The sequence below is a fragment of the Rhopalosiphum padi genome, chromosome 1 (genome assembly GCF_020882245.1).
Source record: "Rhopalosiphum padi isolate XX-2018 chromosome 1, ASM2088224v1, whole genome shotgun sequence".
Classification (NCBI taxonomy): domain Eukaryota; kingdom Metazoa; phylum Arthropoda; class Insecta; order Hemiptera; family Aphididae; genus Rhopalosiphum; species Rhopalosiphum padi.
In genome coordinates this window covers 91,538,371-91,564,601 of record NC_083597.1, presented here as the reverse complement: position 1 = coordinate 91,564,601, position 26,231 = coordinate 91,538,371, and the positions used below count along the sequence as shown (strand labels likewise).

Here is a 26,231-nt window from a genome sequence, read left to right as displayed (position 1 = left end):
ACGGATCGTGAAATTATTATCGCGCGGTTATTTACACACACGCGCGTGCGCGCGCACACACACTCGACACGATCGTTCATAGCCGGTTATCAAAAATCCGAAGAACGGTGAAAACGATATTATATTAAACACATGCACATGCCGGTTTTTTTCACTGTTATCTCTTTACGTGTTTTTATATTATTACTATTATTATTATTATTATTATAATCAATTACTCAGATGCATTTTATTATTGTTATAATACACAGAGGAGACATACAGACACGACGATCTAGATTCTAGAGCACATACGACGTTATAGTATTAAGTACAAATGTACAATAATGATTAACAAAATAATACAGATGCATAATAAAGGTATATAACATATTATATTAATGTAGTATGTGCGTGTGTACACACCACACACGATGGATAATTGCCGCGTAAAATTATATTATTATCCCGTATTGCAGTCGAACGACCGCGGCCCGTACGCATATCGTATAACCGACTTGCCAGCAAAACAACGCGACTCTACCCATGTGGCAAATTGATTCGACAGACGACGACGAGAGCCCCACGCGAGGCCGATATTATTATTATTACAAGTGACACGACGGAACGCGTCACCTCGGACACTGCGGCAAAATTCGAGACCCGATGGAGAACGTATCGAATTTTACGAGGAAAAAATTAATAATAATAAACGTTACGAAAACGATTGTCCCCATTCGAACGATTACCACTTATTCGTTTTTGTTCTTTTAGGTTCTAAGCGGAGCAATAAGAGAATTTTTTTTTTAATCCATCCGAAAATAATAGATCTTAAAGTCTTTGAAACGAGCGGTTTTCGTATTATCAGAGCTTTTTATTATTTATTCAACGTGTTCAGATCGGAGCTCCCCTTGTATTTTATGTTGCACTGTTTTTGATCACGCACGATCGATATAATACAATTTAAAAGAAAAACAATTATAATAGTGTGTGCATATGGTTTAGTAAACAATCATTGACATATTTATAAGTCTTATTTTCGAATACATACTTTTCTCAATTTGTTTTTATCGTTCCTTGAAACGTTAACAAGTTTTTCAATAATTAAAAAATCCGGAGTACGAGTTGAGTTACCTACTATGTACATCTTTAACACAGTATACTCTCGATAAACCAATCGGAGTATTACAGTTTTAAGTGCTTTTATTACAGACAACGATACGGATCGTACTTTTCTTAATCACGTTTCGATGAATCGGTAAATTAAACGATAATTATTATGTATAACTTTTTGGGACCTGACTCTTAATTTTAAAAGCGTTCGATATTAAGGCCTAGGGGTACCTAATGTAAGTATACAGAATTTATAAAATATCTAGAAATGTACAGTCGTGTATTGCATAGAAAAGCTTCAAAAACCCGTTGTTTTAAACTTTTACAATAAACCTAAATGACATAATTTAATTAGATTTTCTGATTGTTAATATATTAAATTCCTATTTGATATGATAGAAATTATAAAATCCTACTCGTTTTAAAAATTATTTTCAAAATAAAGAAATATTATCAAATTGGAAACATTACTGTTTTTTCTAGTTAAAAACCTTAAGAAATCGTATTATTTAAATACACAAGACTTTTTTCTACTTACCTACATGCCTAGAATTATCTCTGATCGTCTTTTTTTCATAGACGTGAAGAAAAATATTACAACAATCATAAATCATAAAAACACACATTACTTACATAATTATTAAATTATGTAAGCAAAACAACAATTTAATTGAATTCAGTTTATGAATTATTAACCTAGTTATCTGGCTGTCAAAATTATATTGGTAAGTAATGTTCCTCTTCGATAATTAATTCATTAGGTAATTGTTGTTTTAAAAATTACACAAAATAAAATTGTTAAAATATTTTAGAGATTAATAAAGATATTGTAGGTACCTACTCTTAATACTTTGTAATAAATTTAATTACTTCATTAAATTAAATATTTATGACATATTTTATGTCAAAAAATGAGTAATTGTATAATATTTTTAATAATTCATCAAATAACTGATACTATGGGTATTGGAATTATAGGTTAGCAATAATAAAAATATGAACATACTAAATTAAGTACTTTCGGATTAGCATTAAACGCATACTAAAAAGTATAATATTAGATAATATACCTGTAGAAAAATATTTAGTGACTCAAAGGAGTTCCTAAAGCAATTTTTAAATGAATATTACAATTAAATAATATAATCCCTATCAAAATATACAGTTATTATATAATAAAATTTATTTGTACTTTAAATATTTCAGTAATTTGATCCAAGATAAAAAATAAATAATTAAATGCCTAAAAAAGAAAAGTACCTATGATATTATTCAAACAGTAGATACCTACTAGTTAAATTAGATTTATGTTAATTAATTAAACATGTTAGATATAAAACAGTTTAATTCTTATTCAAACTACAATATTACATAGGTAGTGAGTAAAATTAATAAGTTAGGGATAATGTAAAACAGGAAGGGCTACTTTTATTTAATATTTTCAGACTACAGTAAAATTGAAACCCATGTTAAACCACGGATTTTAAGGAAGGAAACACCTAACTCTACTATGTAATGACTGGAGTAACGAGTAATTCAGTGGTCAAACCTCTCTAAAATATTGAATAACATAATATTCGTTGATATTTATGAAGTAAATACTAAATATTTTATTTAGAATTCTGGAAATCAGTATGGATTAGAGTAAGGAAATATTTATACTTATTTCCTACTCTAATCTAAGCTTATTTCTCAGCAGTTACTAGTTACAAATAATTAAAAAACAACTTACCGATGGTGGCATATTTCTATAAGGCATGCCGTGTTGAGGAGGAAAAGGTGGCATGTTATGTCTTGGTGGTGGCCAATTTTGGTTATAATGTTGCTGTTGTTGGTTTTGAACCGGCGGCGGTTGAGAACCATCAGGTTTGGGATATTCATTGCCATAATTATTTTGATATCGTGTCGCCGGATTTGACGACTGCAGCAGCTGATTGAGCGTGGGTGTAGGTCCTGTCGGCTGAGATATACTCTGGCCAGACAAGTATTGCCGCTGGGGAAACATAGCTCCCGGCGGTCCAGGCACCCGCATCATTGGTTTGGGGTAAGCATGCCTGAACTGACTAAAACTGTTAGGCTCGGTATTGCTATTGGCATGGTGCTGTTCTGGAGGTGGCTGATGGTGACCAAAATTGTTGCGATAGCCACCAGGAGGAGGTGGCGGATAGCCATCCTTGTCAGGCGGCGTTTGTTCGAAATTATTAGTTTTAGGCATGTCACCATCACTAGTCGGCTGGTCACCGTGCTCCGGCCGGCCGTACAGCGGTCCACCACCATTGCCACTGCTCATTCCATCGTAATTGTGGTGGTTGGTCGGCACCTGCTGCTGTTGTTGCTGCTGCTTACCTTTCGGCGATTCCGGCGCCATCAGGCCGCTGCCGCTCATTGGCGCCCTGCGCTCGTGGCTGCCGTTCTGGAAACCGGGCACGTCCAGCGGCCTATCTTGGTCGCGATTGTTCACGTCGCCGCCCGGCTGGTTTTCAGCGTGCGTAGCAGCCATGTTAGACGACGTTACAGGCAGCAGAACGTTTGCCAACACCCCGCCGCCGCCACCCGTCAACGCCAGCGTAGTACATAATAACACGAATCAGCTACGTTATGCCCGCGCCGTTCGCACTCGGCAAACCGAATATTGAACATAGCAATGGCGCAGCGTACATAATTACCACTTGACGTGTCCGCTGCGTCCGTGCACGTCGGTGTCCGCACCGGCATCGGACATGGCTCGTTCGTTGGCACTGCGTGTGCGCGGCGGCGGCGGTTCGTCAACGGGAAACGAACGACGACGGCAAAAACGACGACGACGACAAAAACGACTGCGAGGACAACGGGCGAGTAACGCGAAACGAGGTTAGGACGGCAAAAGGTTACGACGCACCTCTCGGACGAATATCCTATCCCGGGGTATCGGCGGCGGCACACGGACGCCACGAACGGAGAAAACGAAATCTACAGTAATTCGATTCGGCTGCGGACGAGGAAAATATTAACGCAACACACGGCACAACGACAATCGCGTACACGCACACGGTCGACCGCGCACAGCACACGTAATTCGTATACGAAAAATAATAACAACACTAGAAAATCATACGTGCCCGTGTGTGTATATGCAATACCCTTTTTCCAATAAATTTCGGTCGAGTAATACGCCGCGCACACTCACCGATTATCTCCCGTAGACTCTGAACGGAACAAAAATGTACGGCGGCCGTACAGTGTGTACGTTCGGCCCGGCTTCACGCGCGCGTCCCGTGGCCACTCTGTAATAATGGGAGAAACGACGCCGCCGCTCGACGGTGCTGCTGCCGCCGGCCTAAACATCGACAATTTTTGTTTAGCTACGTATTCTCGCTTTAACGTGCGTAGTAAAATAATAAATTTTAATGGTTTAACACTAAAATATTATTATTTCTGCTCGAAGCACCGCCAGCAAATAACGTTGTTCGAGCCCGTCCCGACCCGGCACGTTGCGCGTCCCGAAAAACTACGATTTTCCCGGCTACGCCGATTGTCATTGTTTCACCCGCCCGCCGTTTTACGATTTTTTATTCCATTTTTTAGCGCGCGTCGATAAAAACGATTTTCCGCCGGCCAATAAGACGCGCGCTATCTACCCGACGACAACCGCCATCAACGCCTCGTCGACGCGGCTGTGGGTGGCCACGACGACGACGCCGGTCACGAACGATATAATATTATATTAGAATATTATTACTATATATTATACTTTTCAAACGTACGTGCGGCGGCGGTTGGCCGTTCCAACGGTCGGTCGGTCGCGTTTTTTTTTTGGGCTCATTCGTTTGTTTTCGCGCCGCCGCGGTTTTGCACCTCTTGCGACCGGCCACACGCACAAGCATTGCAATATCGCCGTCGTCGTGCGAGTAATGACGTTACATGCTCGTCGCAACAGCAGGCGCGTTCCCCGAGTGCTGTTGCCATTTTTCATTAGACAGCCGAAATTTTTTCACTCCTTTCCCCCAGTTGTAACGACACGATGACAAACGTCGTTCGTTATTATTATTTTTATCGTCATTGCCGGCGTACAAAACCCGCACAGGTCGATCTACACATCACATTATGTTATTACTACTATAAAACATAATATACGCTTTGTACGAACATTTTCGTCAGAATACCTGTCGTGCAGTTATACCTCTCTCTTTTCTATTTGTTCTCAAAATCATCGATGGCCAACATCTCGAGACATTACATTATTATATTTATTACGTATAATAATAAAATATATCGATGACGTGATTAATTATTCGATATTTCTTTTTTTTTTTGAGAAATTAATTTACCTATGAGGACAACAACCTGAACTATAATTATACGTAAAAATGACAATATTTTTTTCGATAAGAGTAGTTACTACTCATCACATTAAATTTTCTCATTTAATCTAATATTCTAAAATCAATGATAATAGTATCTATTGCCGTGATAGGTGTCTAAATCATAATATTAAATTTTTTATTATAATTCATGCTTGTGTACCCACCAAATACGTGGTACTCGTCTAAGACAATAATCTATTTACATGCTTTACACCACATGGTTTGAAAGAAGGGACAACTTACAAAGTTACACGATATTATAATTTTTAAATCTAGTCGAAGAATAAAAATAAAATACAATATAATAGATCATATAAATAGATAAAGGCAATTATAAATGATATAATTATGATAAAAATAGTATACAATGGTGAATTAATTTTGTGTTAACTATAAACAATAATCAATATTACGTATTATCAGTATTGATTTGAATGAATGTTCAAAAATTAACACAAACTTCTAATCAACATTAATTATAAGTCTGTAATACAAATAATTCAATATTTGTGTATGAAAATATACAAATAATTTTAAACCATACCATTTAAACTATACTTCACTTCACACTTGTATATTAAAATTGTTTATTAATAAACCTATTATAAGTATTTTCAATTTAAATAAAATTACCCATTATATTTCATAGTATATAAAGACAGTAAGTACAGTCTTATATTATTAACCTCAATATTGTTTTAACGTAAAAAACTTAACATTTTTTTTTGTAAAAATAAAAATGTGAAATAATCCATCCCCACAAATTTCAGTTTTTATTTATATAGTATAAAAATAAGGAAACTAAAAATGTGCATTTGGCATTTTGAATAGTAAAAATAATTTATTATTTTCAATATTATTAGGAATTGTTTATGTTATATCATATATTTTATGTTTATATAAATATTAAACATAGAATATTAGTTTTAAAATACTTTTACTGAATAAAAAAATATTGACTGAAAGAAAATATTTTTAATTATTTAATTAACTGAATGGTTCTACAACAATTATTTATTTATCCACATAATATTTGTACAGGTTATATGCCTAACCTGTATTTATACAAAATATTTTATGTTTAATTTATGAAACAACAAAATAGATTAGATAACTCTTTGAAAATGTTTAACTATTAATTTCAACTAATTATAAAAATCTATAAATATGAACCCATTGTATAAAAATCAATGAATAAAATAGGGTGAAAAATAATTTTCAGTATTTATAATTAACAAAATCACTTATAAAGTTATAAAAAAATGTACAGATTTTCAATCTTGTAAATTTTATATTAAATCAACAAGAAAACAATTTATGTAGCACAAATAAACTACAAAAATATATTTTTTCATACCGTTAATTAACTATATTAATTCAGTTTAATTAAAACAATTACGCAGTTCTCATAGTTTACATATTCATAAAATTGTAAACATATATTGTACAGTTATAATCCATAGTATTTACACTATCCCAGATCACCATGATTTTTCAAAGCAACTCATTTATTTCTTCTTTTGAGCAGTACCCCTGGCCGTCCATGCATTTTTCAAGTTTAGTGCAAAGTATATTGAGAATCCGTGAATTTGAACTGCTATAGCAATAAATATATACCAAAGTATACCATAAGGGAAGTTCTGAAATTGAAAAAATATAGTAAATACAAATAAATAGTTATTAGTTTAATTCTATAGCATGATACTTACCCGCCACAGTTGAATAGATTCAGTTGAGGGACTTTTTGTTATAAAAGTATAAACTTCTGGAAGATAAATAAAAAAGCCATAGACTACTGGTAAAACACCGAATGAAATAATCCATTTTATGTAAAAGGAAATATTTTTTATACAATTATGCTTAATTGCACGTAATGCCAGAAAAGATGCTGGTAAACTCAAACACCATAAATATTCCCAAAGTAATGGCTGAAATAATAAATAATATTTACCTTTTTATATACAACAAAGTGTCTCAGAAAATGAAGATGTATACTAATAATATTATAAATTACTGTATAAAATAGTTTTTATTATTCAGTATTATAAATTAAAATATAAAATATTTTATGTTATTCAGTATTATAAATTATAATAATAAATAGTTTTTATAGTTCAATATTATAAATTACACTCAATAAGAAATTATTCTATTCTTTAATGTTATTACCTTAGGAATTTCAAGTTCTTCAATTTCTAATACAAATATATCCAATCTATCCAAAACATCTGGGCATAATTTTGCACCCATAAGAAAGAATAGAATATAGTGAAATAGTATACAGTATTTAAGTCGACTTTTGTTTTGAACACTAAAATTAAAATCAATTATTAAATAAATATTTTTAATAATTTATTAAAAAGTTTATTAATATTTTTTAAAACAAAATTGATTAATTGGAGTATATGAAAATATTATTTTTAATATTAAACTATTAGTTTGTGCTATTTTTCATGCAGATTTTAGAATATAATAAATGTATATTTTTATACAGAAGTAGAAAGTACCTGATTTTGTAGTGATCAGCAACTTTTTGACGATGAGAAAAATCTGAGCCGTCCGAGCCAGCAATTGTTGGGCCCTTTGACGACATTATATTGGTTTGTTTTGTTTTACTAAAAAGTAAAAAAACTGTTACATAAGAATAATTTTCACTCAAATAAAATATCAAAATACATTGAGCTACATTCTCAAAAATAAAACTGCCAAAGTGGTCGGGTAATCGGTACTGCTTAGTGATAACAGCGAATTCTTAACCTAAATTTAATTTGCATGAGCAGCTGTTTGCTAGCGTCAGAGTGTAGCTAGTGATAACTATAAACTATTTTTTATACAATTTTTATTTAATTTTAGTCCCGTATTTTACAGAATTATTTTTGTGCTAGCATTGGGCAAAGCTACTTAGATTTTAGAGTACATTATACTAAAGTGGACATGTATATGTTGGTTATTTGGCATGGTTTGGCTTTGGCGCCTACAACATTTGAACCACTTATAGTTAAGGGTCATACAATTATAATAGTTGAACGTGAACTTGAACTACCTAGTCAATAATTTGAATATTTAAAAATTTTAATGATTTTTAGTTTTTTTATTGGAATAAATATATCAATTTATTAGTAAATAAAAACCGTACATTTATTATTTACACATAGGCTGATGGTGTTGGGATACTTTGTTCCGCGGACATTTTGTTCCTTTCTCAAATTAATAAATCAATCGCGAAACAAAAAATCCAAAAACGGAACAAAATGTCTCAAAAGGGAACAAATTATCCCGCGGAACACAATATCACTTTACCAACGAGAATTTAAAGGTCGGTAAAGTACTCAGTGATCAGTATATAGTACCACCAGACAGATCAAATAAGCTGCAGGTATCTAGGTCAAGACTGTTTCAATTTTCTTTGGAATTGTCTGGAATTACACGGGAAGCGAGTCGATGATTAGTGGATTTTTATTGTGGATTAGCACTGAGTAGAATGAGAGGATAATTGAGATAGTATTGAGATTTTTAGATCATTATGAGTTATGAAGATTGACGTGTTTGATATATCATGGAGCGAAATCGATTTGACAAAGGTCCATATGACTGAAAAACTCAAATAATTCTCAAGTTTGAGGGTTTAGCGGAGCCTGATATTTGGATATACCAATTATACCATAAGTCCACACTGATTTTATAATAACTTTGTAAATTAACAATTTATTCTCGCGTGTGAACCTTTTTAAAAATGTTAAAATAGAACCATTAATATTTGTTTGCTATAAAGTAGGTAAGTGCCTATTATAAGTTTGCCAAGTTTGGAATAGGTTTGCAAGATTCTTATAATTAAACGTCGTGTTATCGACTTATCGAATATTATTAAAGTTTGATCTTTGACAGTATATGCTTTATGAACATTTTAAAGTTGTAATATTTTAGTACTTTACATAGGACAGCTGTAACTTACTTTAAAACAATAATATTAATAAAATCATATGACATTTTCTAGATCAGCGATACTCAAACTGCGGCCCTTCAACGATTTATATGTGGCCCGAACCGAACTCTTTGAATTGATAAAAAAATATAAATTTCAAAACTAATATTATTATAAATATAAAATATAACAAAACAATCAAAGTGTGTCGCACGCAGTTGCGATAAGGATGATTATGGATTTAAGGATAACTATCTCAAATCTCAATATCAAAATTCACACTAATTTAGAATAAATATTTCATTTAATTTTTTTTATAATACATTTTCAAATGTTATACAATATACACAATATATAAATTTATTTTTAGTTTTTTTTTTTTAATTTCCGTTCCATTCAATTTGACTTGCGGCCCGCGTATTATTTTAAAATATTTTATGTGGCCCAAATAAAATAAAAGGTTAAGTATGGCTGTTCTAGATAGTAGATAATATTCTTACCTTTCATTTTGATAATAGGTAAATTTACTCTAAGCTAACAATATCACAAAATGTGTTCTGCAGCTGAACCAACGCAAATTTGCTATGATGTACCTACGTTAGTGAGACAGAGACAACACATGCGAGTATAACAAAAAGTATTAATCTTAAGTGTCTAAATTACATTATGTTCTTTATTATGTTATACATATACATTTTATTTTATTTTCACATTTAATTAAATTAATACATATGTATGGGCTTGCAGTATATTTCTATGAACTATTGGAATACAAATGAATTATTATTTTTTGTTATACTAAAATAAATAATAATTTTCAAGTTACTATAAAAACATAAGTAAAATTCATATCTAAATATTTATGGTTAAAAATAAGTATCTCAATATCACTGTAAAATAGCACATATTATTATTGTACCCCAGGGTACAGATTGTTTATTTCTTTTAAAAATAAAAAACTGTTAAAAATACAAATTTTAAGATGCCAATGATCTCATAAGATAAGATTGCATTGTTTATTTTTGGATTCAAGTAATTGTACTTATATCACAATTCACAATAAATACATTTTAAGTAGATTATCTCGTATTTCAACATTATTTCCTTATTATGTATAATTATAAAAGTATTTAAATTATTATAACAGATTATTAATTTTATTTAAAAATAAATTCATCAATATTTATAATTATTCCTTTAAAATAAATAAGATTTTGTATGTGTATAATATTTATTATATATTTATATACATTAATACATTTATTTAGACAAGATAACGGAAATCTATAAATAATTAGAAGAAAAATAATGAGTACCTAAATAGTTAATACGTACATTTTTACAATGTATTATATTAATTATTAATTATAATAAGTAATAACATATTTTTCTAGTATATGGTGTATTTTTTCTTATTAGATATGTCAATAATTAGTATTATCTATTGGCTAATAAAAAGAGGACAAATGACTGATAAGTAATGATTATGAACTTTATAAGTTACTTCAATGTCCCGACACTTTCAGATAAGGAGCCTTATATCTATATCTAGGTACAGACACTATACTACTTTAGTATATATCATATAAGATATTATACTATTATAAATTTAAATTGTTCAATAGTAATCATGCGGCGTAATGTATAGGCAACTAAGGATATTCCAATGTCGTCGGTCCGTTTTTTCCGGTTAAGTCAATAAATAAACCCGTTTACTGCATAAAAATAATTTAAAAATCCATAATTCGGTACCAGGAGTGTACGAGAAGAAACGTCGCCTTTGATGCAGCCCGCCAGTGAGGTATGGCCGTATGGGTGTACGGGTCAGTTCCGGGTGTGGAAAAATGTGCCGCTGCTAATAGTTGCTTCAAGCAACTATATAAATAAAATGTCTATAGCATAATATAAAAACTGAAACCGGTCTTATGAGTTGGGGAGAACAAGCATGGTTGTTAAGTCGTGGCTGAAAATCGAAATACGTTCACTACTCACGAATGACGAATCACGATGAGTGGTATAAATGTACAAAATTAGGATATGTTGTTATTCGGTAATAATATATTTGGTCACCAACCTATTGAGTCTAACCTTTTTTAAAAGGGAAATGAAACTGGACCATCAAAGTAATTATACATTATTTTGTTTTAATTATAATCTAAAACAATTTTAGCTATTGTGGCCATTACATTTTACATATTTGTACATAACACAAAAATATATTTAAGTAAATTTGTATATATATTTATAAATAGTATATTATATAATGAAGGAGTTTGATAAATTATATTAAAACGTTAAATTTATTTGTCCATCTTTAAAACCCTAAAAAAGGCATTAAAAGAAGAGGTCGTCTGTGATATTTGGAAGCCTATGTCTTCGTAAAGGTTTTTAAGTATGTTAAACTCACATTGATATATATATATATATATATATATAGAATTCCTAGTATCACTAAACATACGGTTTTTGGCCAATATAGTGTAGAGAGAAACGATGGTTATCACTCGCACAGAAGCTCCTGAGAATAAAGAAACTAACATTTAATCATACGAATAAAAATAGGTGCAACGATGCTGCCTTACAGATTTTATTACACTAACGCTGCATCCATAAGTTATTATTAATGGTTAAACTTGAGTCATTGAATAATAAGCAATGTATTATAATATATGATGTGATTCAATATTAATTTTTAAAATAATAATCAATGGTAGGTACAATAAAATAAATTAGTATAAGTAAATTTAAAATGATCAGATAAAACTAAAATTCACGAGTTATAATTAATATAAAAATTGTAAAAGTAGGTACAGAAAATGTATACTTGGTATTTTTCATTTTCTGCCCACTGAGTACTGACGCATTATTGTTTTATGGTAGTTCGTAGGTACTCGCATAAAGTATTATGCATGAATCCAAAACTTAGGGAATTAGTTTAGTTTGTATACGCCTTTAATAGTCTACTATATATATGGTACTGGAAAGGACGTTAATTTAATGCTTAAATCTGGTTCGATTTCCAACCAATACAGAGTATTTATTTTTCAGGAACAGTGTTGAAAACTTATGTTGTAAATAATAGTTATTCGTATAAACTATAAATGAATTTATTTTTACTCAAAATTTCAAGTTATAACAAAACGATTAATAACAAAATTTAATATAAGAATTTTAATAATTCTGTGACCTGGTATTATTATTATTATATTTTCGTGGCCTGCGCGGTAGTGCGTCGCAAACTAGCAACCCACTATTTGGGAAACGCTGCACTATCTCATACTCTATGCACTGCCTGCATTATGCAGTCTATACACATTAAAACTTACGTATAGCGAGACAATATATTCTAAAATTTTTAGAGGTGAGCAGAGTCGTCTTAAGGTTTTTTTGGGGCCCAGGCCCAACATATTTTGGAGGCTTTATAAATTATGATATTTTTTAATACATAATGTATTATTATTTATTTATTAAGTAAGTATTATACTTTTCAGTAAAAAGTGCATTTTTGTTTAAATTTCTGTTACTTGTCTTAGTATTGTTTGTTATTGTTTATTATAATTTAAAAAAATACATCAACTAATATATTTTAGGGTTAAAAAATAAATGTAATTCATTAAATAAAAACTAAAATAATTTTCATAATAAAGTATTCATATAAATTTTTCAATTATTGAATACTCTTTATTGGTTTCTTCTTAGCTTTTTCATTCGCAAACTCTTCTGTAACATTTTCATAATCTACACTTGATGGTAGTTCATGTTCTATGTTTATTAATGTGATATGGAGTTTAACCGTTTCTGGCTCATGGTACTTTAAGCTCTTCTTTAATTAAATTTAACTTAGAAAATGAACGTTCTCCATTACATAGCAGTTAGTTATCATCGTTCATAAAAAGATTCTGAAAGATATTATTATATTTGGAAACGTTTCTTTTAGTCTATTTGATTTTAAACATTTATATCTACTAGAAATACTGAATTCATAAATTTCAAGTCCCGATAGATACGCTTTTAAGTGTATACATTCTAAAATTGTTAATTAATCTATTTTCATTAATGTCTACATGATAAAATTCCACAAATGGTTTACAATGGATTTGTATTTCTTTGTCTCCAAATTTTTAAGTTGAAGAAAAATCCTTACAGTTTTTTTATTGATTTGTATGATTTACAACTGAGTTTCAATGTATCTATTATTGGGAAGTAAGTTTCTATTTTAAATTTTTCACTACTTGAAAACTATATACTTTTGTGTACTAGTGTGTTCACCATAAGGGGGGGGGGGTAAAGTAGGCAAATGCCAACAACATTTGATTTTGCCCATTGCCCCCTATAATTTAATGTTAAAAATATGCAAGTAAATAAAGAAATTGTAAATTAGTGATATTTTTAGCAATACTTTCCTGAAACTTTATTAGCTACTACCTACAAAAAAACGAAACGGTAAAAAACAACTAATGCATTTTACTTTAAAATTTCAAATGTTAGATAAAGTATAAATAATAATAATAAAAATAAATCATAGATATCGAATATAGTACCTAACACTGAAGTACACAGTTTAACGAAAATGTATTATGTGAATAATAATACTATAGAGTATAGACATTAATATTTATATAATTATATTAATGTAGATACATACATATTATGACTTACGAGTACAACTATATAATTATGGTTTAAACCCACCGTTCAAAAACACTATAAAAAACGTTTGTTGAATAAAAAGTAAGTCATCGAAAAAATGAGAAAAACCGTATAGTACAGAGCTATCTAGCGGATAAAGGATATACGGTTGATTCTCATTATTTACGTGTTTTGAAATTTAAAATAACAACAGAAGATGACGTTGTTGTTATCGTTGAGACTTTTTGACTCCTAAATATGATTACAATAATAATGAACAATAATTATATTTATAACGTTGACAGATTTTTGTCAACAGTTAGTAATTGGTAATAATTTTAACTAATTTGATTAGACAATCATGAATACATAAAAATAAATAAATAATTAAATTAAACAGAAAAAATTTCAATTTATGTATGAGGAATGTTTGATCACGAGTAAAAATTAATAACAAAAATAATTTTTGGTTCCTCATAATATTTACATCATGTTCTTAACCCAATTAAAAAATATTAAAAATTCATTTTTTTTATAATTATACCTATAAGTTTAAACTTCAACAAAGTTCGTTAAAATTATGTAAAAACGATTATGTTAATTAATTTTTCGTGAACTGTATAATGATAAAAGAATGTAGGAAAAAACAGTTATAGACTATAGTATTATTGTTATATTATAATATCATAAAATAACATTTAATGTCATAAGCAGAACAAGGAAATGTCTATCGTTTTGTCGGAAACAGGTAAATATACCGTTATAAATTATACATTCATACATTATACCTTAATATTATTCAATATATTATTAATCACTTTTACGTTCACCGTCATCAAGTTAATCGCCGTTTTGACATTTCGTCTTTTTGTCGTAAAATGTTTCCGCTACAATAACCGTACTCCTCTGTATACCACGGTATTACAGCAAAATATAGGTACCTATATATAAAAAGTGGGATGCGTGTTCGGGTAGTTGTTTTACGATTTTCCAATTCCGATATTTGTATTTTGCTTTTATAAATATAATAAACATAATCGTGGTTTGATGTTGTAATAATTTTGTTGTCCATTTTTGCGTGGTTAGTAATAGTTTGCCTAGTGTTGTAGTGTAATAATAATTGCTTGGTCGCGTTTTCGTGTTTAAAACAAAAACGGCGTTCCAAACGGACCGACATACACGACCGTGATCTGAGGGTAAGACGTTGGTACACAAAATGATAGATGTTAAATTGTTTGCAGTTTTTGAAATACGGCGTAATAAAATAGTGCACGCGAGAAATTTAATTTAACGTTACGTACGTCTTGCTGCATGCACGCACGCAGCGTATATCTCTATGATGCGCCGAGAATTCGTATTCTAGACTACGCTATCTTCATTTGTTACACTCGTGTCATCGTCCAGAGTTCTACACATATCAAGCGAAGGAACCTGTAGTTTGAGTGTAAGTCGTAGGTGTAGTAGGATTGTTCAAACAATTTAATTGTATTTTGAATTAATTGAATTACAACTTTAAGAGCAAAAATCGCCAAAATCTGCTTTCATATAATGAAGTTATCTGAATATATTATTATTATTCTTTTATAGTTGTATAATTTCGAAGTTAATATAATATTACATTGATTTTATATATTAATAATGATTAGGGTTAGGATTTCGATGCACTTTTCATTTTTTTCAGAGGTTGCTGTATATTTTACGATGCTCGCCTGTTCACAAATCCGTAACGTGTACTTTTGAATGAGAATAAGAAAATTTATTTTGCATTTTTTGACAATTTTTGATTATAACGTTTCTTCATCTTTTAGGGCATTATTGGAGTTTTCGGGTCCAAAATTCAAACTTGAAATTTTATTTTAAGATCTTACACGCTAATACGAGTTTTATATAAATATATATATATATTTTTTTGTTTAAAAAACAATAAAAAGTAGGTACAAAATAGTTAAAAAAATATATATGGAAATACCTAATTGTTTTTTCAGGTTAAAATAAATCCTAGTTGAAGTTTAGCCTATGGAAAAATTATTTTAATTTATTTTATTTCAATTTAATTAATTTAATCAAATATTATTTAAAATGTATACGGTATACCAACTAAATTCATTAAAAATAAAAACAATTTATTTGTATGTTTTAGTGCTTTCGTTAGAATTTTTAGTGCGTTAAATCATTTTTTAAGGGCATTGTTTAGGGTTTTATAGGGTATTACATTCCTAGCCCTAATAATAATAATAATAATAATACAACCATATAACATCTTATAATGCACGTAACATTTTAAATTTAAATTATATAATTAGTTATAATTTATAATATACCTAAACTAAATTTTTATAATCTTTTTATACTTGTTTCAGGTCTAGTGAAGACTTAAATAACCGAGCACGTACAGGTACTCTTCTAGGGTTGAAATAAACAAAACTATTTTACCAAGGTAGGTTTAATTAAATTAGGTCCTTTTATCCTTTATAAATTATTGGATAAATAACTAAATTTATCATAGCTCCAATAGTCAGGTTTGATATATTACCATTATTATGGCACTGGCATATTACTATTATTACTTAATACGTATATTAGTAAGTAATAGTAATAACTAATATCTAATACCTATAACTAATAAGTTACTACATTTTTTGTTTTATTTTTTGCTTATATTATTGATACAAAAACTATGATGTATCTCTAACATTATTAAAAAAGTATTACTTTATTTTAAAGGTAACTGGAGTTTGTGTAAAGTTTCTTGTGATTCGATGAATTTTGTATATCTAATATGATTTTATGTTATAAATACTATTTATAATCAATGATAGAAGTTATAAAAAATACAAAATTCCAATTTACCACTCATTAGTATTAAAAAAAAATTTGCCTTGGCACTAAAATATTAATACAAATTTATCAATTTCTTTCTTCAGTAATCTAGTAACCGTATATTTTGTGGGTTATGTTAAAAATGTCTACTAAAATTAAAAAAAAAAATGCCAACGGCACGTAGTGTTCCCAAGCGGTCACCCATCCAAGTACTAACTACGCCCGACGTTGCTTAACTTCAGTGATCGGACGAGAACTGGTGTATTCAACGTGGTATGGTCGTTGGCGATTGGTTTTGGTTATTTTATTTTATTTAAATTTTATAATTATGGACTTCATTAACTTTGTTTATACAATGAATGACTAATATGACAATATGAGAGATAATTATTATTTAGTACTAAAATAAGTGAAATATTTGTTTGAATTTAAACTTTAAATAAATACATTTATTAAAATAATTTTATAATAATGTCGTTTTCACCTTTAATTTACTTTAGACTACATTTACGTGATTACATGTATATACTTTATGATGATTTTGTATGGCAAATGGCTAATAGTATGTAACGTACTTATCTTGTGACTTGTATAAATCTATAATACACGTTTTTTTGGTTATTTTATTAATTGGTTTAATTCATTCAGATAATCTAGAATCAATAGAACTACGGCCGTAGCCAGGGGGGTTTAGAGTTCAGACCCCCCCCCCCCGAAATTTTTTCTTGATCTGGTTTAATAGGTTTTTACATGTATTAAACGTACCTATACGTATATAATCTAAATTTTGTGGTATCCTACAATTTATTATATGTTTATAAAGTAGCGTAGGAAGACTAGCGCACCGGGGCCAACTTAGAAAAATACATCTTTTTACTATTCAAAAAATTTATGTAATCATATTTTTTAACCTTTATTTTTATTTATTTTTTATGGATATATAATTTATAGGTACATTATACTCTTTTTGGTTATTACCTATATTACAATGTAAATTTTAAACTTTCTCTTTTCTTTAAAGCTGATGAATTCATCGATAGTTTCTTCTAACTATCATTAGAAATCATTCTGAATCATCATTTGAAATTATTTTTTTTAGTTTACTGAAACTTTTTCCAATACAATTGTTTTTAGAATGCAGGGCTGGCCTAAGGTTTTGCTACCCTAGGAAATTTTAATTTACCGCGTCCGCCGCGGTAAACGAAATATTATTATAATATTATTAGATATATTTTTTTTATTTGTTGAACAATGAATTTACATCATAATATAATGAAAAAATGTTGTTTTGAAGGAAGAATATTAATTATAAGAATACCTATTATCTACCACTTTTGAATCAAAATTTGCGCCCCATCACAATTTGTGTCATCGGGCACATTTCAACTAGGTATAATATCCTATTGTTATGCGATTATGCCAGCACCGTGTTTTTAATATCGTATAAAACAGAGTAACATTGGTAACATAAATCGTACTCGTTTATTTTCAAATGTTCAGTTGAAAATTTATTTAGCTATCGTATATAGATTAGTATAAATTTTTACTTATTTATATATCTTCATTCACCCATTTACTGGCATAGATACGTATAATTTCGCTGTGCAGAGGAATATGTATATTTGGGATATTTTCATGGGATATAACATTTTTTATTTACATATACGATATATTAATATGTAATGTACTAATGTATATATTATACATACCTATACATATCTTTAATAATAATATAAAGTTAAAATAGGGACAATATATAGGATTATCAGATTATATTTTCCTGATCCCGAGACATTTTGGATGAACATGTATAGAAGTAATATTTATTTATTTTAATCATTACATTTTTTTAAATAATGTATTATGTATGCAGTATGCAAAAAATATTATTCGAAAACCTATTATTCATATTATTTTATAAATTATGGCTTACATTCGTTTTCAATCAAATTTTACGGCTGTCAATAAAAAAAAAAATTAAACAAATGTAATAATAATTCATTGATTAGTCTTCGTAATATATTCGTATAATTTATTATATATTATTATTATGTATTATGATGTTTTTATAATAGTAAAGCTTCTACCGTTCTTGAATTTGTCCATGAGTGAAAATACTCGTTCCACAGGACCACAGCTGCATTTGAACCCGGTAAAATAAAACTAAATTCAACTTTTTTGTTATCACTATAATATTAGGACGATAATGTTTTCTCCCAATTGAAAATCGGTATTTTAAAACGGGGAAAAATTATTGTCACCTGGATATTTGGTTAAATACCGGTAGTGTTCCGGAAAAACCGGGTTGTATCTTATATGGCAATCTTAAGTTAAAAGAGATAACTTTTTTTTATTGATGTGTGATTTTTTTAATTTCTCCTTGAACTCTCATATAACACAGAGTACACACATACATTGTAAATATTCAGGTATATTATATATATTGTGTAAATATAAAATAATTTACCTAGGTATATATATATTATATAAAATAAATAATATTTCGTAAAACAATAACATTTTGTGATGATTACATCCAGCCCATCCTACTCTAAAAGTAATAATGGGCTCAAAAACAGTCCAAAACTCCAAACCTGTAATTGGTTGAGAACAATTGCTAAAAAAATGTCACGAAGGAAAGATAGATCTATATATAGAGGTATACAGCTATTAACTGTTTGAATACCGTTATACGTTATATTGACTTATAGTCAATGTGAATTTAGCTTTCTGCGGGTTATTAATTTCCTTATTAGCAATAGCCAATAGATTTATCCACAAAACGTAGAGCTAAAATTACAATTGGGAATAATAACAAATAAGTGAAATAACAATACTGAGGGATAGCCGGATAGGAATTCAAATAAAACTTGCTAATTTACTATGATTTAATAATCAGTGATTATTTTTTTTATACACAAAATAGCAATAAAACGTGGGTCTCAAGGAAAATTTTATCAAACCTGAAATACGTACAACAATCTTTTACAATCTTAATAACAAAGGTAATAAAATAAGAAGATACGCTCATCACTTAAATACCTATAAACTATAGTATATATTTGTATAGTATGACAATATTACAATAATAATATGTCACATTGTTAGTTGTCACTATGTGTATTGTAGACTGTAGACGTTGTTTGTAAGTGATAACATCCATTTAATAATAAGTGTATAGTATATACTATATTATTATTTAATCCATATCTGACGAGTTATGGTTTATTTATTATATTTTATATAAATAATAAACATGACATTTCATATTTAAATAAAATAAAATAACTAAAGCCAATCGCCAACGACCATACCACGTTGAATACACCAGTTCTCGTCCGATCACTGAAGTTAAGCAACGTCGGGCGTAGTTAGTACTTGGATGGGTGACCGCTTGGGAACACTACGTGCCGTTGGCATTTTTTTTTTAATTTTAGTAGACATTTTTAACATAACCCACAAAATATACGGTTACTAGATTACTGAAGAAAGAAATTGATAAATTTGTATTAATATTTTAGTGCCAAGGCAAATTTTTTTTGAATAGTAATAAACTGGAATTTGGGATTATAAACAATTTTAAATGATTGAGAATAATACATTTTTAGTATTATAAACACAATTATTGCATCAATATGAAATTGCTCAATAATAATATTTTATAAAATAATAATCTTTGGTAGTTTTAAATTAATAATTTATAATAAATAATTATGTACAAAAATAAATTACAAATGGGTCAAAAATAACAAAAAAAAAAGTAAATATTACAAATAAATAAATTGAGAAGATTCAATAGATAAATAATAGATAGGTAAATTATGTATACAATATTTTTACAAGCAATGTAATGTATACAGTATACATGTATATATTATAATATTTATAATCATATGATCTTTGTCCGATAAGAAAAAACATGTCGAAGCGATCGAAAATAATTATTATTGTAAAGATACAAACTAGGTACGTCTACGAAACACAGCGCGAATAGATTTTCACAAAAATTATAATATTATTGTAGCCTATTCGTATCACAGAAACAAACCATAAAACTAAAATAGATAGATTTTACGATGACAAACATATAAGTTTTAAATATAATATAAGGGAGTGGTTTACGAAAACATGTTTTGATAAAAATCAGTTTTTGTGCAATGAATTACATATTAAAATAGACGAGTAAAAGTCTGGAGAGAAATATAAAGTTAGAAATTGTTTTCATAATGATATTATTTAGTAGGTAATATACATTATAATATAATATTTTATAATAATATAAAATAAAATCAGTATAATATATTATAATATTGTAGGCGACAAAACAATGATATCAGTGTTATAATAGTATACCTATATCACGTAATGCGTCGGAAACGCGTTTAACCGTCGTAAATAATAAATCACGATAAGTACACGTATCGTTATTTCCTGGTGATATCACTCGTCACCATATCAAAATGCCATCTGATATAAAAAAAAACTTTCCGTGTGTACACGACGCTAAAACGTATAGGAGTTCCTCGAAAAGCTAGATTTAGCGAATATTTGGGAGCTTATAAATATAGAGAACTTAGAGTTACCTATATATATATAATATAGGTATGTATATATTATGACGTATGGCAGTCATTGTGTCCGTATACGATTGCTTCACGTGTTTCGATATTCGATGGACTGTATTTGGGTGAACCCCTCCGGGCGACGTATATTTGGTTTCCCGACCGTTAATTTATTTTTTGGCGTGCCGTTCATTGGTTCAACAGCGTGTTGGTCACCTCCGAGATGGACAACAGAGGACTGCAGTCCTGTGATTTAACCGAGACTGAGACGGACTCGGGTACTGTGCCGGCGCTGGCATTGCAGCGGTTTGGTGATGAGCAGTGTGATTGTACAGATGATAGTAATTGTTGTGGTGGTACGGATCGTGATGATAGGCATCGACCATGCTGCTGCTGCTGCTGCTGCTGTTGCTGCTGCTGCTGCTGCTGCTGTTGGTGGTGGAGTTGGTGGTGGTGGTGGTGTTGATGTTGTTGTTGTTGCTGTTGCTGCTGAAAGCAATACAAATCGACGTGGTCATTGTCACAAATTGTTATGCATGAGATTTTGATCATCTGTCTATACTCTATAGTCTATTAGTCTATAACTACATGGGTACGCGATACATTTTTATGTGCTTTATATCCGTTTATTTATATAAAATCTATTATACGCGAACTCAGCTATTTTATAAGTATATAGTTTTTAGATTATTTTTCTGGACTTGTGAATTACATTTTTATTTATTTACCCCCCCCCCCCCCTCACTGCAAAACGTTTTTCGTTTGATCAGTAGATTTACTTCATAAAATCAAAGTTTGAATATTTAAATATTTATGTATATTTAAGATAAATATTACTCTCCAAATGTCTGAATAAATTTGTTTAACATTTTATTTTGTCGTTTATTTTTGTTATTTAAAATATTCTGTGAACTATTTTAATTTATAACATTTAAAATGTGTTATTTATTGTAGAAATCAAAAATATAATTGTATTCTGTTTAGTGTTCAATGATCATATAATTGCGGTAAAGCATGATTTATGCGCAGCGCGATCGGATTAGAAGATTAAAAACAATTAATTTAGTAATCAAATTAGTTTCAAATGTTATTTTTTAATAACTTAAAATATATATTCGCTGATCAACTCTTTTCGAGTTTTTTCATCATGTTTAGAATGCATATCGTTAAAAATGATTTGAGTTTTGGATTCGATCGCACTGCACACGATTGTGCTCGAAAATAAAAACACTCACTGGTGGTGGTGATAAGCATAGAAGTGGTGCGGTGGAGGTGGTGGTGGGTGCGCGTGCGGGGGTGTCCATACCTCAGGGCCCCCGGTCAGATGATGCTGCTGATGATGATGGTGGTGATGATACTGGTTTTGGTGATGGTAGTGATGATGGTTAGCGTATGCGGCTGCTGCCGCGGCCGCCGCTGTGGGGCTAGGTGGTGTGCCTGGCATGTCCGTTTGTAGGTGTGACTTGCAGAGCTGATCAGACGGACTTCCGGTTGGTGGCTGTTGCGGCGCGGGTGGTGACATTTTCTTCCGCTGCACGTACGGCGACGGTGGATGGCCGTTGATCTGCGGCGACGTCCTGGGATCACCACCACCGTCGCCACCGGCACTACCACTACCTACATTTCCAGTTACGCTAGCACCACCACCAGCACCACCGTTGGCACAACCAGCACCACCTCCTCCCGTTCCACTGCCACTGCCATTAACACCGCCGCCAACGCCGCCGCCGCCGCTTCCGTTACTATTATTACCACCGTTGCCCCCGCCGCCGCCGCCGCCCGGCGATTGGTTGGGCGGCGACGACGACGAAGAGTCCCCTACACACGTGCCCCACATGAGTACCGTTTGCCTGGGGACGTCCGAATCAGACGATTGCATTCCGTATTCGGATTTCGAGTCTTCAATTTTCAGACCATTCGGCACCGGCGGCGAGGAGCTCTTCGTGCGAAACTGAACGTCGCATAATGGTACCAGGTACGGTAGACCGGCGGCAGCGGCCGTGGAGGTATCCATATGACATTTTCCGATGTTATCTTCTGCGCTTTGTTGTTGCTGTTGTTGCTGCTGCTGCTGCTGCTGGTGATGGTGTTGTTGTTGGTGGTGTAGGTGCTGCTGCTGTTGTTGTTGTTGGTGATGATCCATGGACACCACTGGTGATGATCCATACAACTTGTCTACGCAATCCCTACCACCCACAGCCGTCGTCGTCACCGTGGTCAGCTGATCGTAGGTGGGCAGACCACACTGCACGGGTGGTCCCCTGGGATTTATGTCCAAAAATCCATTGCCCATGTATGGTGTAGTTGCCGGTGTGTGATATTCGGTGTAATAGTTTCCCAAAGGCCTGAAAAATTAAATAACTTATAATAACGAGGAATATATATTTATTGGACGTTTCAGCAAACATTATTCACTCTCTTCTTATCATTTGACAATCAATTTATTTGGATTCTGACTAAGTATAAGAAGTTTTAAGAATTTAACTATACTTAAACATCATATTTTTGTATACTTTTGTAGAATTTGAATGCAATTTAAAAAGTGATACTAATTAATTTTTTTTTAATGGAAATATCTTTTTCTACTGTAGTTATTTAAATTATTTTTTCGAACATTTTAGTACATCCAAGTCAAATTTTGAATGAGTAATTTTTTGGGTTATTTAAATTTGTGTATTAATAGTGGTTTTACATAGAATAAAAAATAGATTTAACATTTAGTTTAATACTTATTATATTCAGGTAATTTTATAAAAGTAACAAAATATTGATAAATTTATATTAGTCATAATTTTTAGATTACCCATATCATCTAAATATATTATTATTGACATATCTTTAGTAAAAAAAAGTTAAATGACTATGCAGTAATTATTCGTTCAAATGTTTATTTAAAATTTAAATGCGTCAATATTTTTCAAAAAACTATCTGATTAACAGTGAGAATGAGGGTTCTCTATGAAAGAATATTAGCTTATACATCACTTTGACCACATAATAATTTTTAAATTGTACAAAAAATCGAAGTGTTCGAAAATATGATATTTAGTTTATTTGGTGTAAAAAAAAATGTATTAAATTATTAAAAGGCCTAACCTATCCTTTTTTCATAAAACCAAATATAATTATTAAACATTATATATATTTTTAGATTTTACCTGTATTGAAACAGGTTGTCTGTGGCCGTTAGATACGGTATTCGAGTATCGTAGAGGGTCTGATGGAAATTTGTCTGGTGGTATCCACCATTATCAGCGACTACTGCCCCGTTGTATGGTCCTGCCGAATACAACGCCGCCGTGTTTAGGTTTGTGTAAAGGACGTCGGCACTAGATGGTACGGTGGGCACCGGAGGCGCCTGGACAGCCGCCGGATATTCGATGGCGACGGTTGCCGCCACTGTCGGTGCCGGTGTAGCGGTGCTTGCCGACAGTTTCCGCTTTGTCCGGCACGTTGACAGAAAGTCTCGTAGGTGCGTTTTGTACCGGCGTCTAGGCTGCGACGGTTGCGTTTGACCGGCCGTCCCAGTTGTACCGGAGGCACCGGTGGTGGACGCAGCAGCGACGGCGGCGTTGGTGGATGCCGACAACGAGCCGGACAGTTGTTCCGAGTCGCTGAAGTAGCTATTTGTGAGGCCCGCATCCAAGTAACTGACTTTAAAGTCCATGGTCCGCTTGCCTAATAGATCGCGTCCTTCTTCTTCCCTGTAAACGGGGCATACAAAATATGCTATATTATGTCAGTCCACAGATCAATATATATTACGCATGGCGTTTGTCACGTATATAGTGTGGCGTTTACATTCAAATTTTAATATAAACGTATTTTTATTTGACTATTTCTTCTAAAGACAAAAAATACTCATCATAATTATTTCGTATAAATACTTACATTAAAGGCCTGTGCGTCCCTATTACAAAGTCAGGTTTTGAGTTTTTGTAAACTAATCTGGAACTAGTCTGTAGCCATTGCCACGTGCCGGGTTTGGTCTGAACCCTATAGGCTATCATTCCTGATGCTCCAGTCTTCAATACTAATAAAATAATGAACATATTTTTTTAAGAAACATTCAAACATTTCAAGTTATTTAATTTACGATTATTTTTAAAATGTATTTTCTTAAAGAAAACTGTAGAAATTTAATTGCGTTTTTATTTCAAAAATACTAATATTATCTAATATTTATATCTATCTCTGTATTAATGTATAATATGAAATATCTAATATAAAAACACTTACGTTCTTGATGGGCACTCGCCACGTACGCTAAATCGTCATAATGGACTAAGTCGTATCCTCCCATATTAGCGAGTTCGGAATCACAATAACCTAATAATAACTTGCCTCTAAAAAAATTTTATGTTCATTAATATTAATTTTTTTTTTAAATTATTTATTTATTATTTAATTTAATTTACAATGTATTACAATTAGGTATACACTATAATATAAATTATATTGTTATAATTATATAATGCGGTGCAATTCTATTAACAGAAATCACTCATCACCTTATGAAATATCTATTAATTAAATTTAAAAAATATATAAGATTGTATTTTTAATATTATGTAACTAATAAGATTTCAAATGTTTTAATGGATATTCAAAAGAAAAATCGAATAAAGTTTAAAAAAAATCGAATATTCAAATGTCTAAAAATAGCTTAGAAGAGCTATAATATTTCGAAATTATATTATAATTATTTGAGAAAAATGACTATTTTTTAAGATTATTTTTTTATAAAAATATCACTAATTTTTTAATTATACATCAAAATTTTAGATTTTTTCATAACTATGCGAAATTATTTAATTTCTGCTTTTATAGATTTTAAACAGAGTAATAAATCTTTTTTTTTGG

At 30.7% G+C, this 26,231-nt stretch overlaps 3 protein-coding genes and 2 non-coding genes across 15 annotated transcripts in view; 1 reads left to right on the top strand and 4 right to left on the bottom strand.

The window, feature by feature from the left end:
- Nucleotides 1–4,297, bottom strand: part of LOC132932195 (trithorax group protein osa) — a 33,949-nt gene extending 29,652 nt beyond the window's left edge. For 2 of the 4 annotated variants that reach the window (XM_060998448.1, XM_060998449.1), the window contains exon 1: nucleotides 2,825–4,297. In XM_060998448.1, coding sequence (XP_060854431.1) covers nucleotides 2,825–3,592 — 768 coding nt within the window. In that variant the 5' untranslated portion in view covers nucleotides 3,593–4,297. The remainder of the gene's footprint in view (nucleotides 1–2,824) is intronic. The other 2 variants (XM_060998446.1, XM_060998447.1) reach the window with 1 other exon arrangement.
- Nucleotides 4,298–6,706: 2,409 nt separating this feature from the next.
- Nucleotides 6,707–8,170, bottom strand: LOC132932200 (protein jagunal). The gene is made up of 4 exons (XM_060998462.1): nucleotides 7,943–8,170; nucleotides 7,605–7,746; nucleotides 7,145–7,363; nucleotides 6,707–7,075 (listed from the first exon to the last, which is right to left on the bottom strand). The coding sequence occupies exons 1-4, from the start codon at nucleotides 8,026–8,028 to the stop codon at nucleotides 6,944–6,946; spliced, it is 579 nt and encodes a 192-aa protein (XP_060854445.1). The 5' UTR covers nucleotides 8,029–8,170; the 3' UTR covers nucleotides 6,707–6,943.
- Nucleotides 8,171–16,974: 8,804 nt separating this feature from the next.
- Nucleotides 16,975–17,093, bottom strand: LOC132918751 (5S ribosomal RNA). Its single transcript, XR_009660548.1, has one exon. It is a non-coding gene; the product is annotated as a 5S ribosomal RNA (ribosomal RNA).
- A 3,013-nt stretch (nucleotides 17,094–20,106) lies between these two features.
- LOC132918749 (5S ribosomal RNA) lies at nucleotides 20,107–20,225 on the top strand. Its single transcript, XR_009660547.1, has one exon. It is a non-coding gene; the product is annotated as a 5S ribosomal RNA (ribosomal RNA).
- Nucleotides 20,226–20,490: 265 nt separating this feature from the next.
- Nucleotides 20,491–26,231, bottom strand: part of LOC132929843 (aryl hydrocarbon receptor) — a 53,833-nt gene continuing 48,092 nt past the window's right edge. For 3 of the 8 annotated variants that reach the window (XM_060995456.1, XM_060995448.1, XM_060995463.1), the window contains exons 8-12: nucleotides 25,608–25,714; nucleotides 25,260–25,401; nucleotides 24,527–25,072; nucleotides 22,604–23,713; nucleotides 20,491–21,857 (exon numbers count right to left, since the gene is read on the bottom strand). In XM_060995456.1, coding sequence (XP_060851439.1) covers nucleotides 21,581–21,857; nucleotides 22,604–23,713; nucleotides 24,527–25,072; nucleotides 25,260–25,401; nucleotides 25,608–25,714 — 2,182 coding nt within the window. In that variant the 3' untranslated portion in view covers nucleotides 20,491–21,580. The remainder of the gene's footprint in view (nucleotides 21,858–22,603; nucleotides 23,714–24,526; nucleotides 25,073–25,259; nucleotides 25,402–25,607; nucleotides 25,715–26,231) is intronic. The other 5 variants (XM_060995471.1, XM_060995478.1, XM_060995487.1 and 2 more) reach the window with 5 other exon arrangements.

Bases quoted from the DNA above. Each gene is read 5' to 3' on its own strand.
- LOC132932200 (XM_060998462.1), bottom strand. From the start codon at position 8,028: ATGTCGTCAAAGGGCCCAACAATTGCTGGCTCGGACGGCTCAGATTTT. The intron at 7,747-7,942 runs GTACTTTCTACT...TTTTAATTTTAG, and splicing joins GCTGATCACTACAAAATCAG to TGTTCAAAACAAAAGTCGAC. The intron at 7,076-7,144 runs GTAAGTATCATG...TTTCAATTTCAG, and splicing joins AATCTATTCAACTGTGGCGG to AACTTCCCTTATGGTATACT.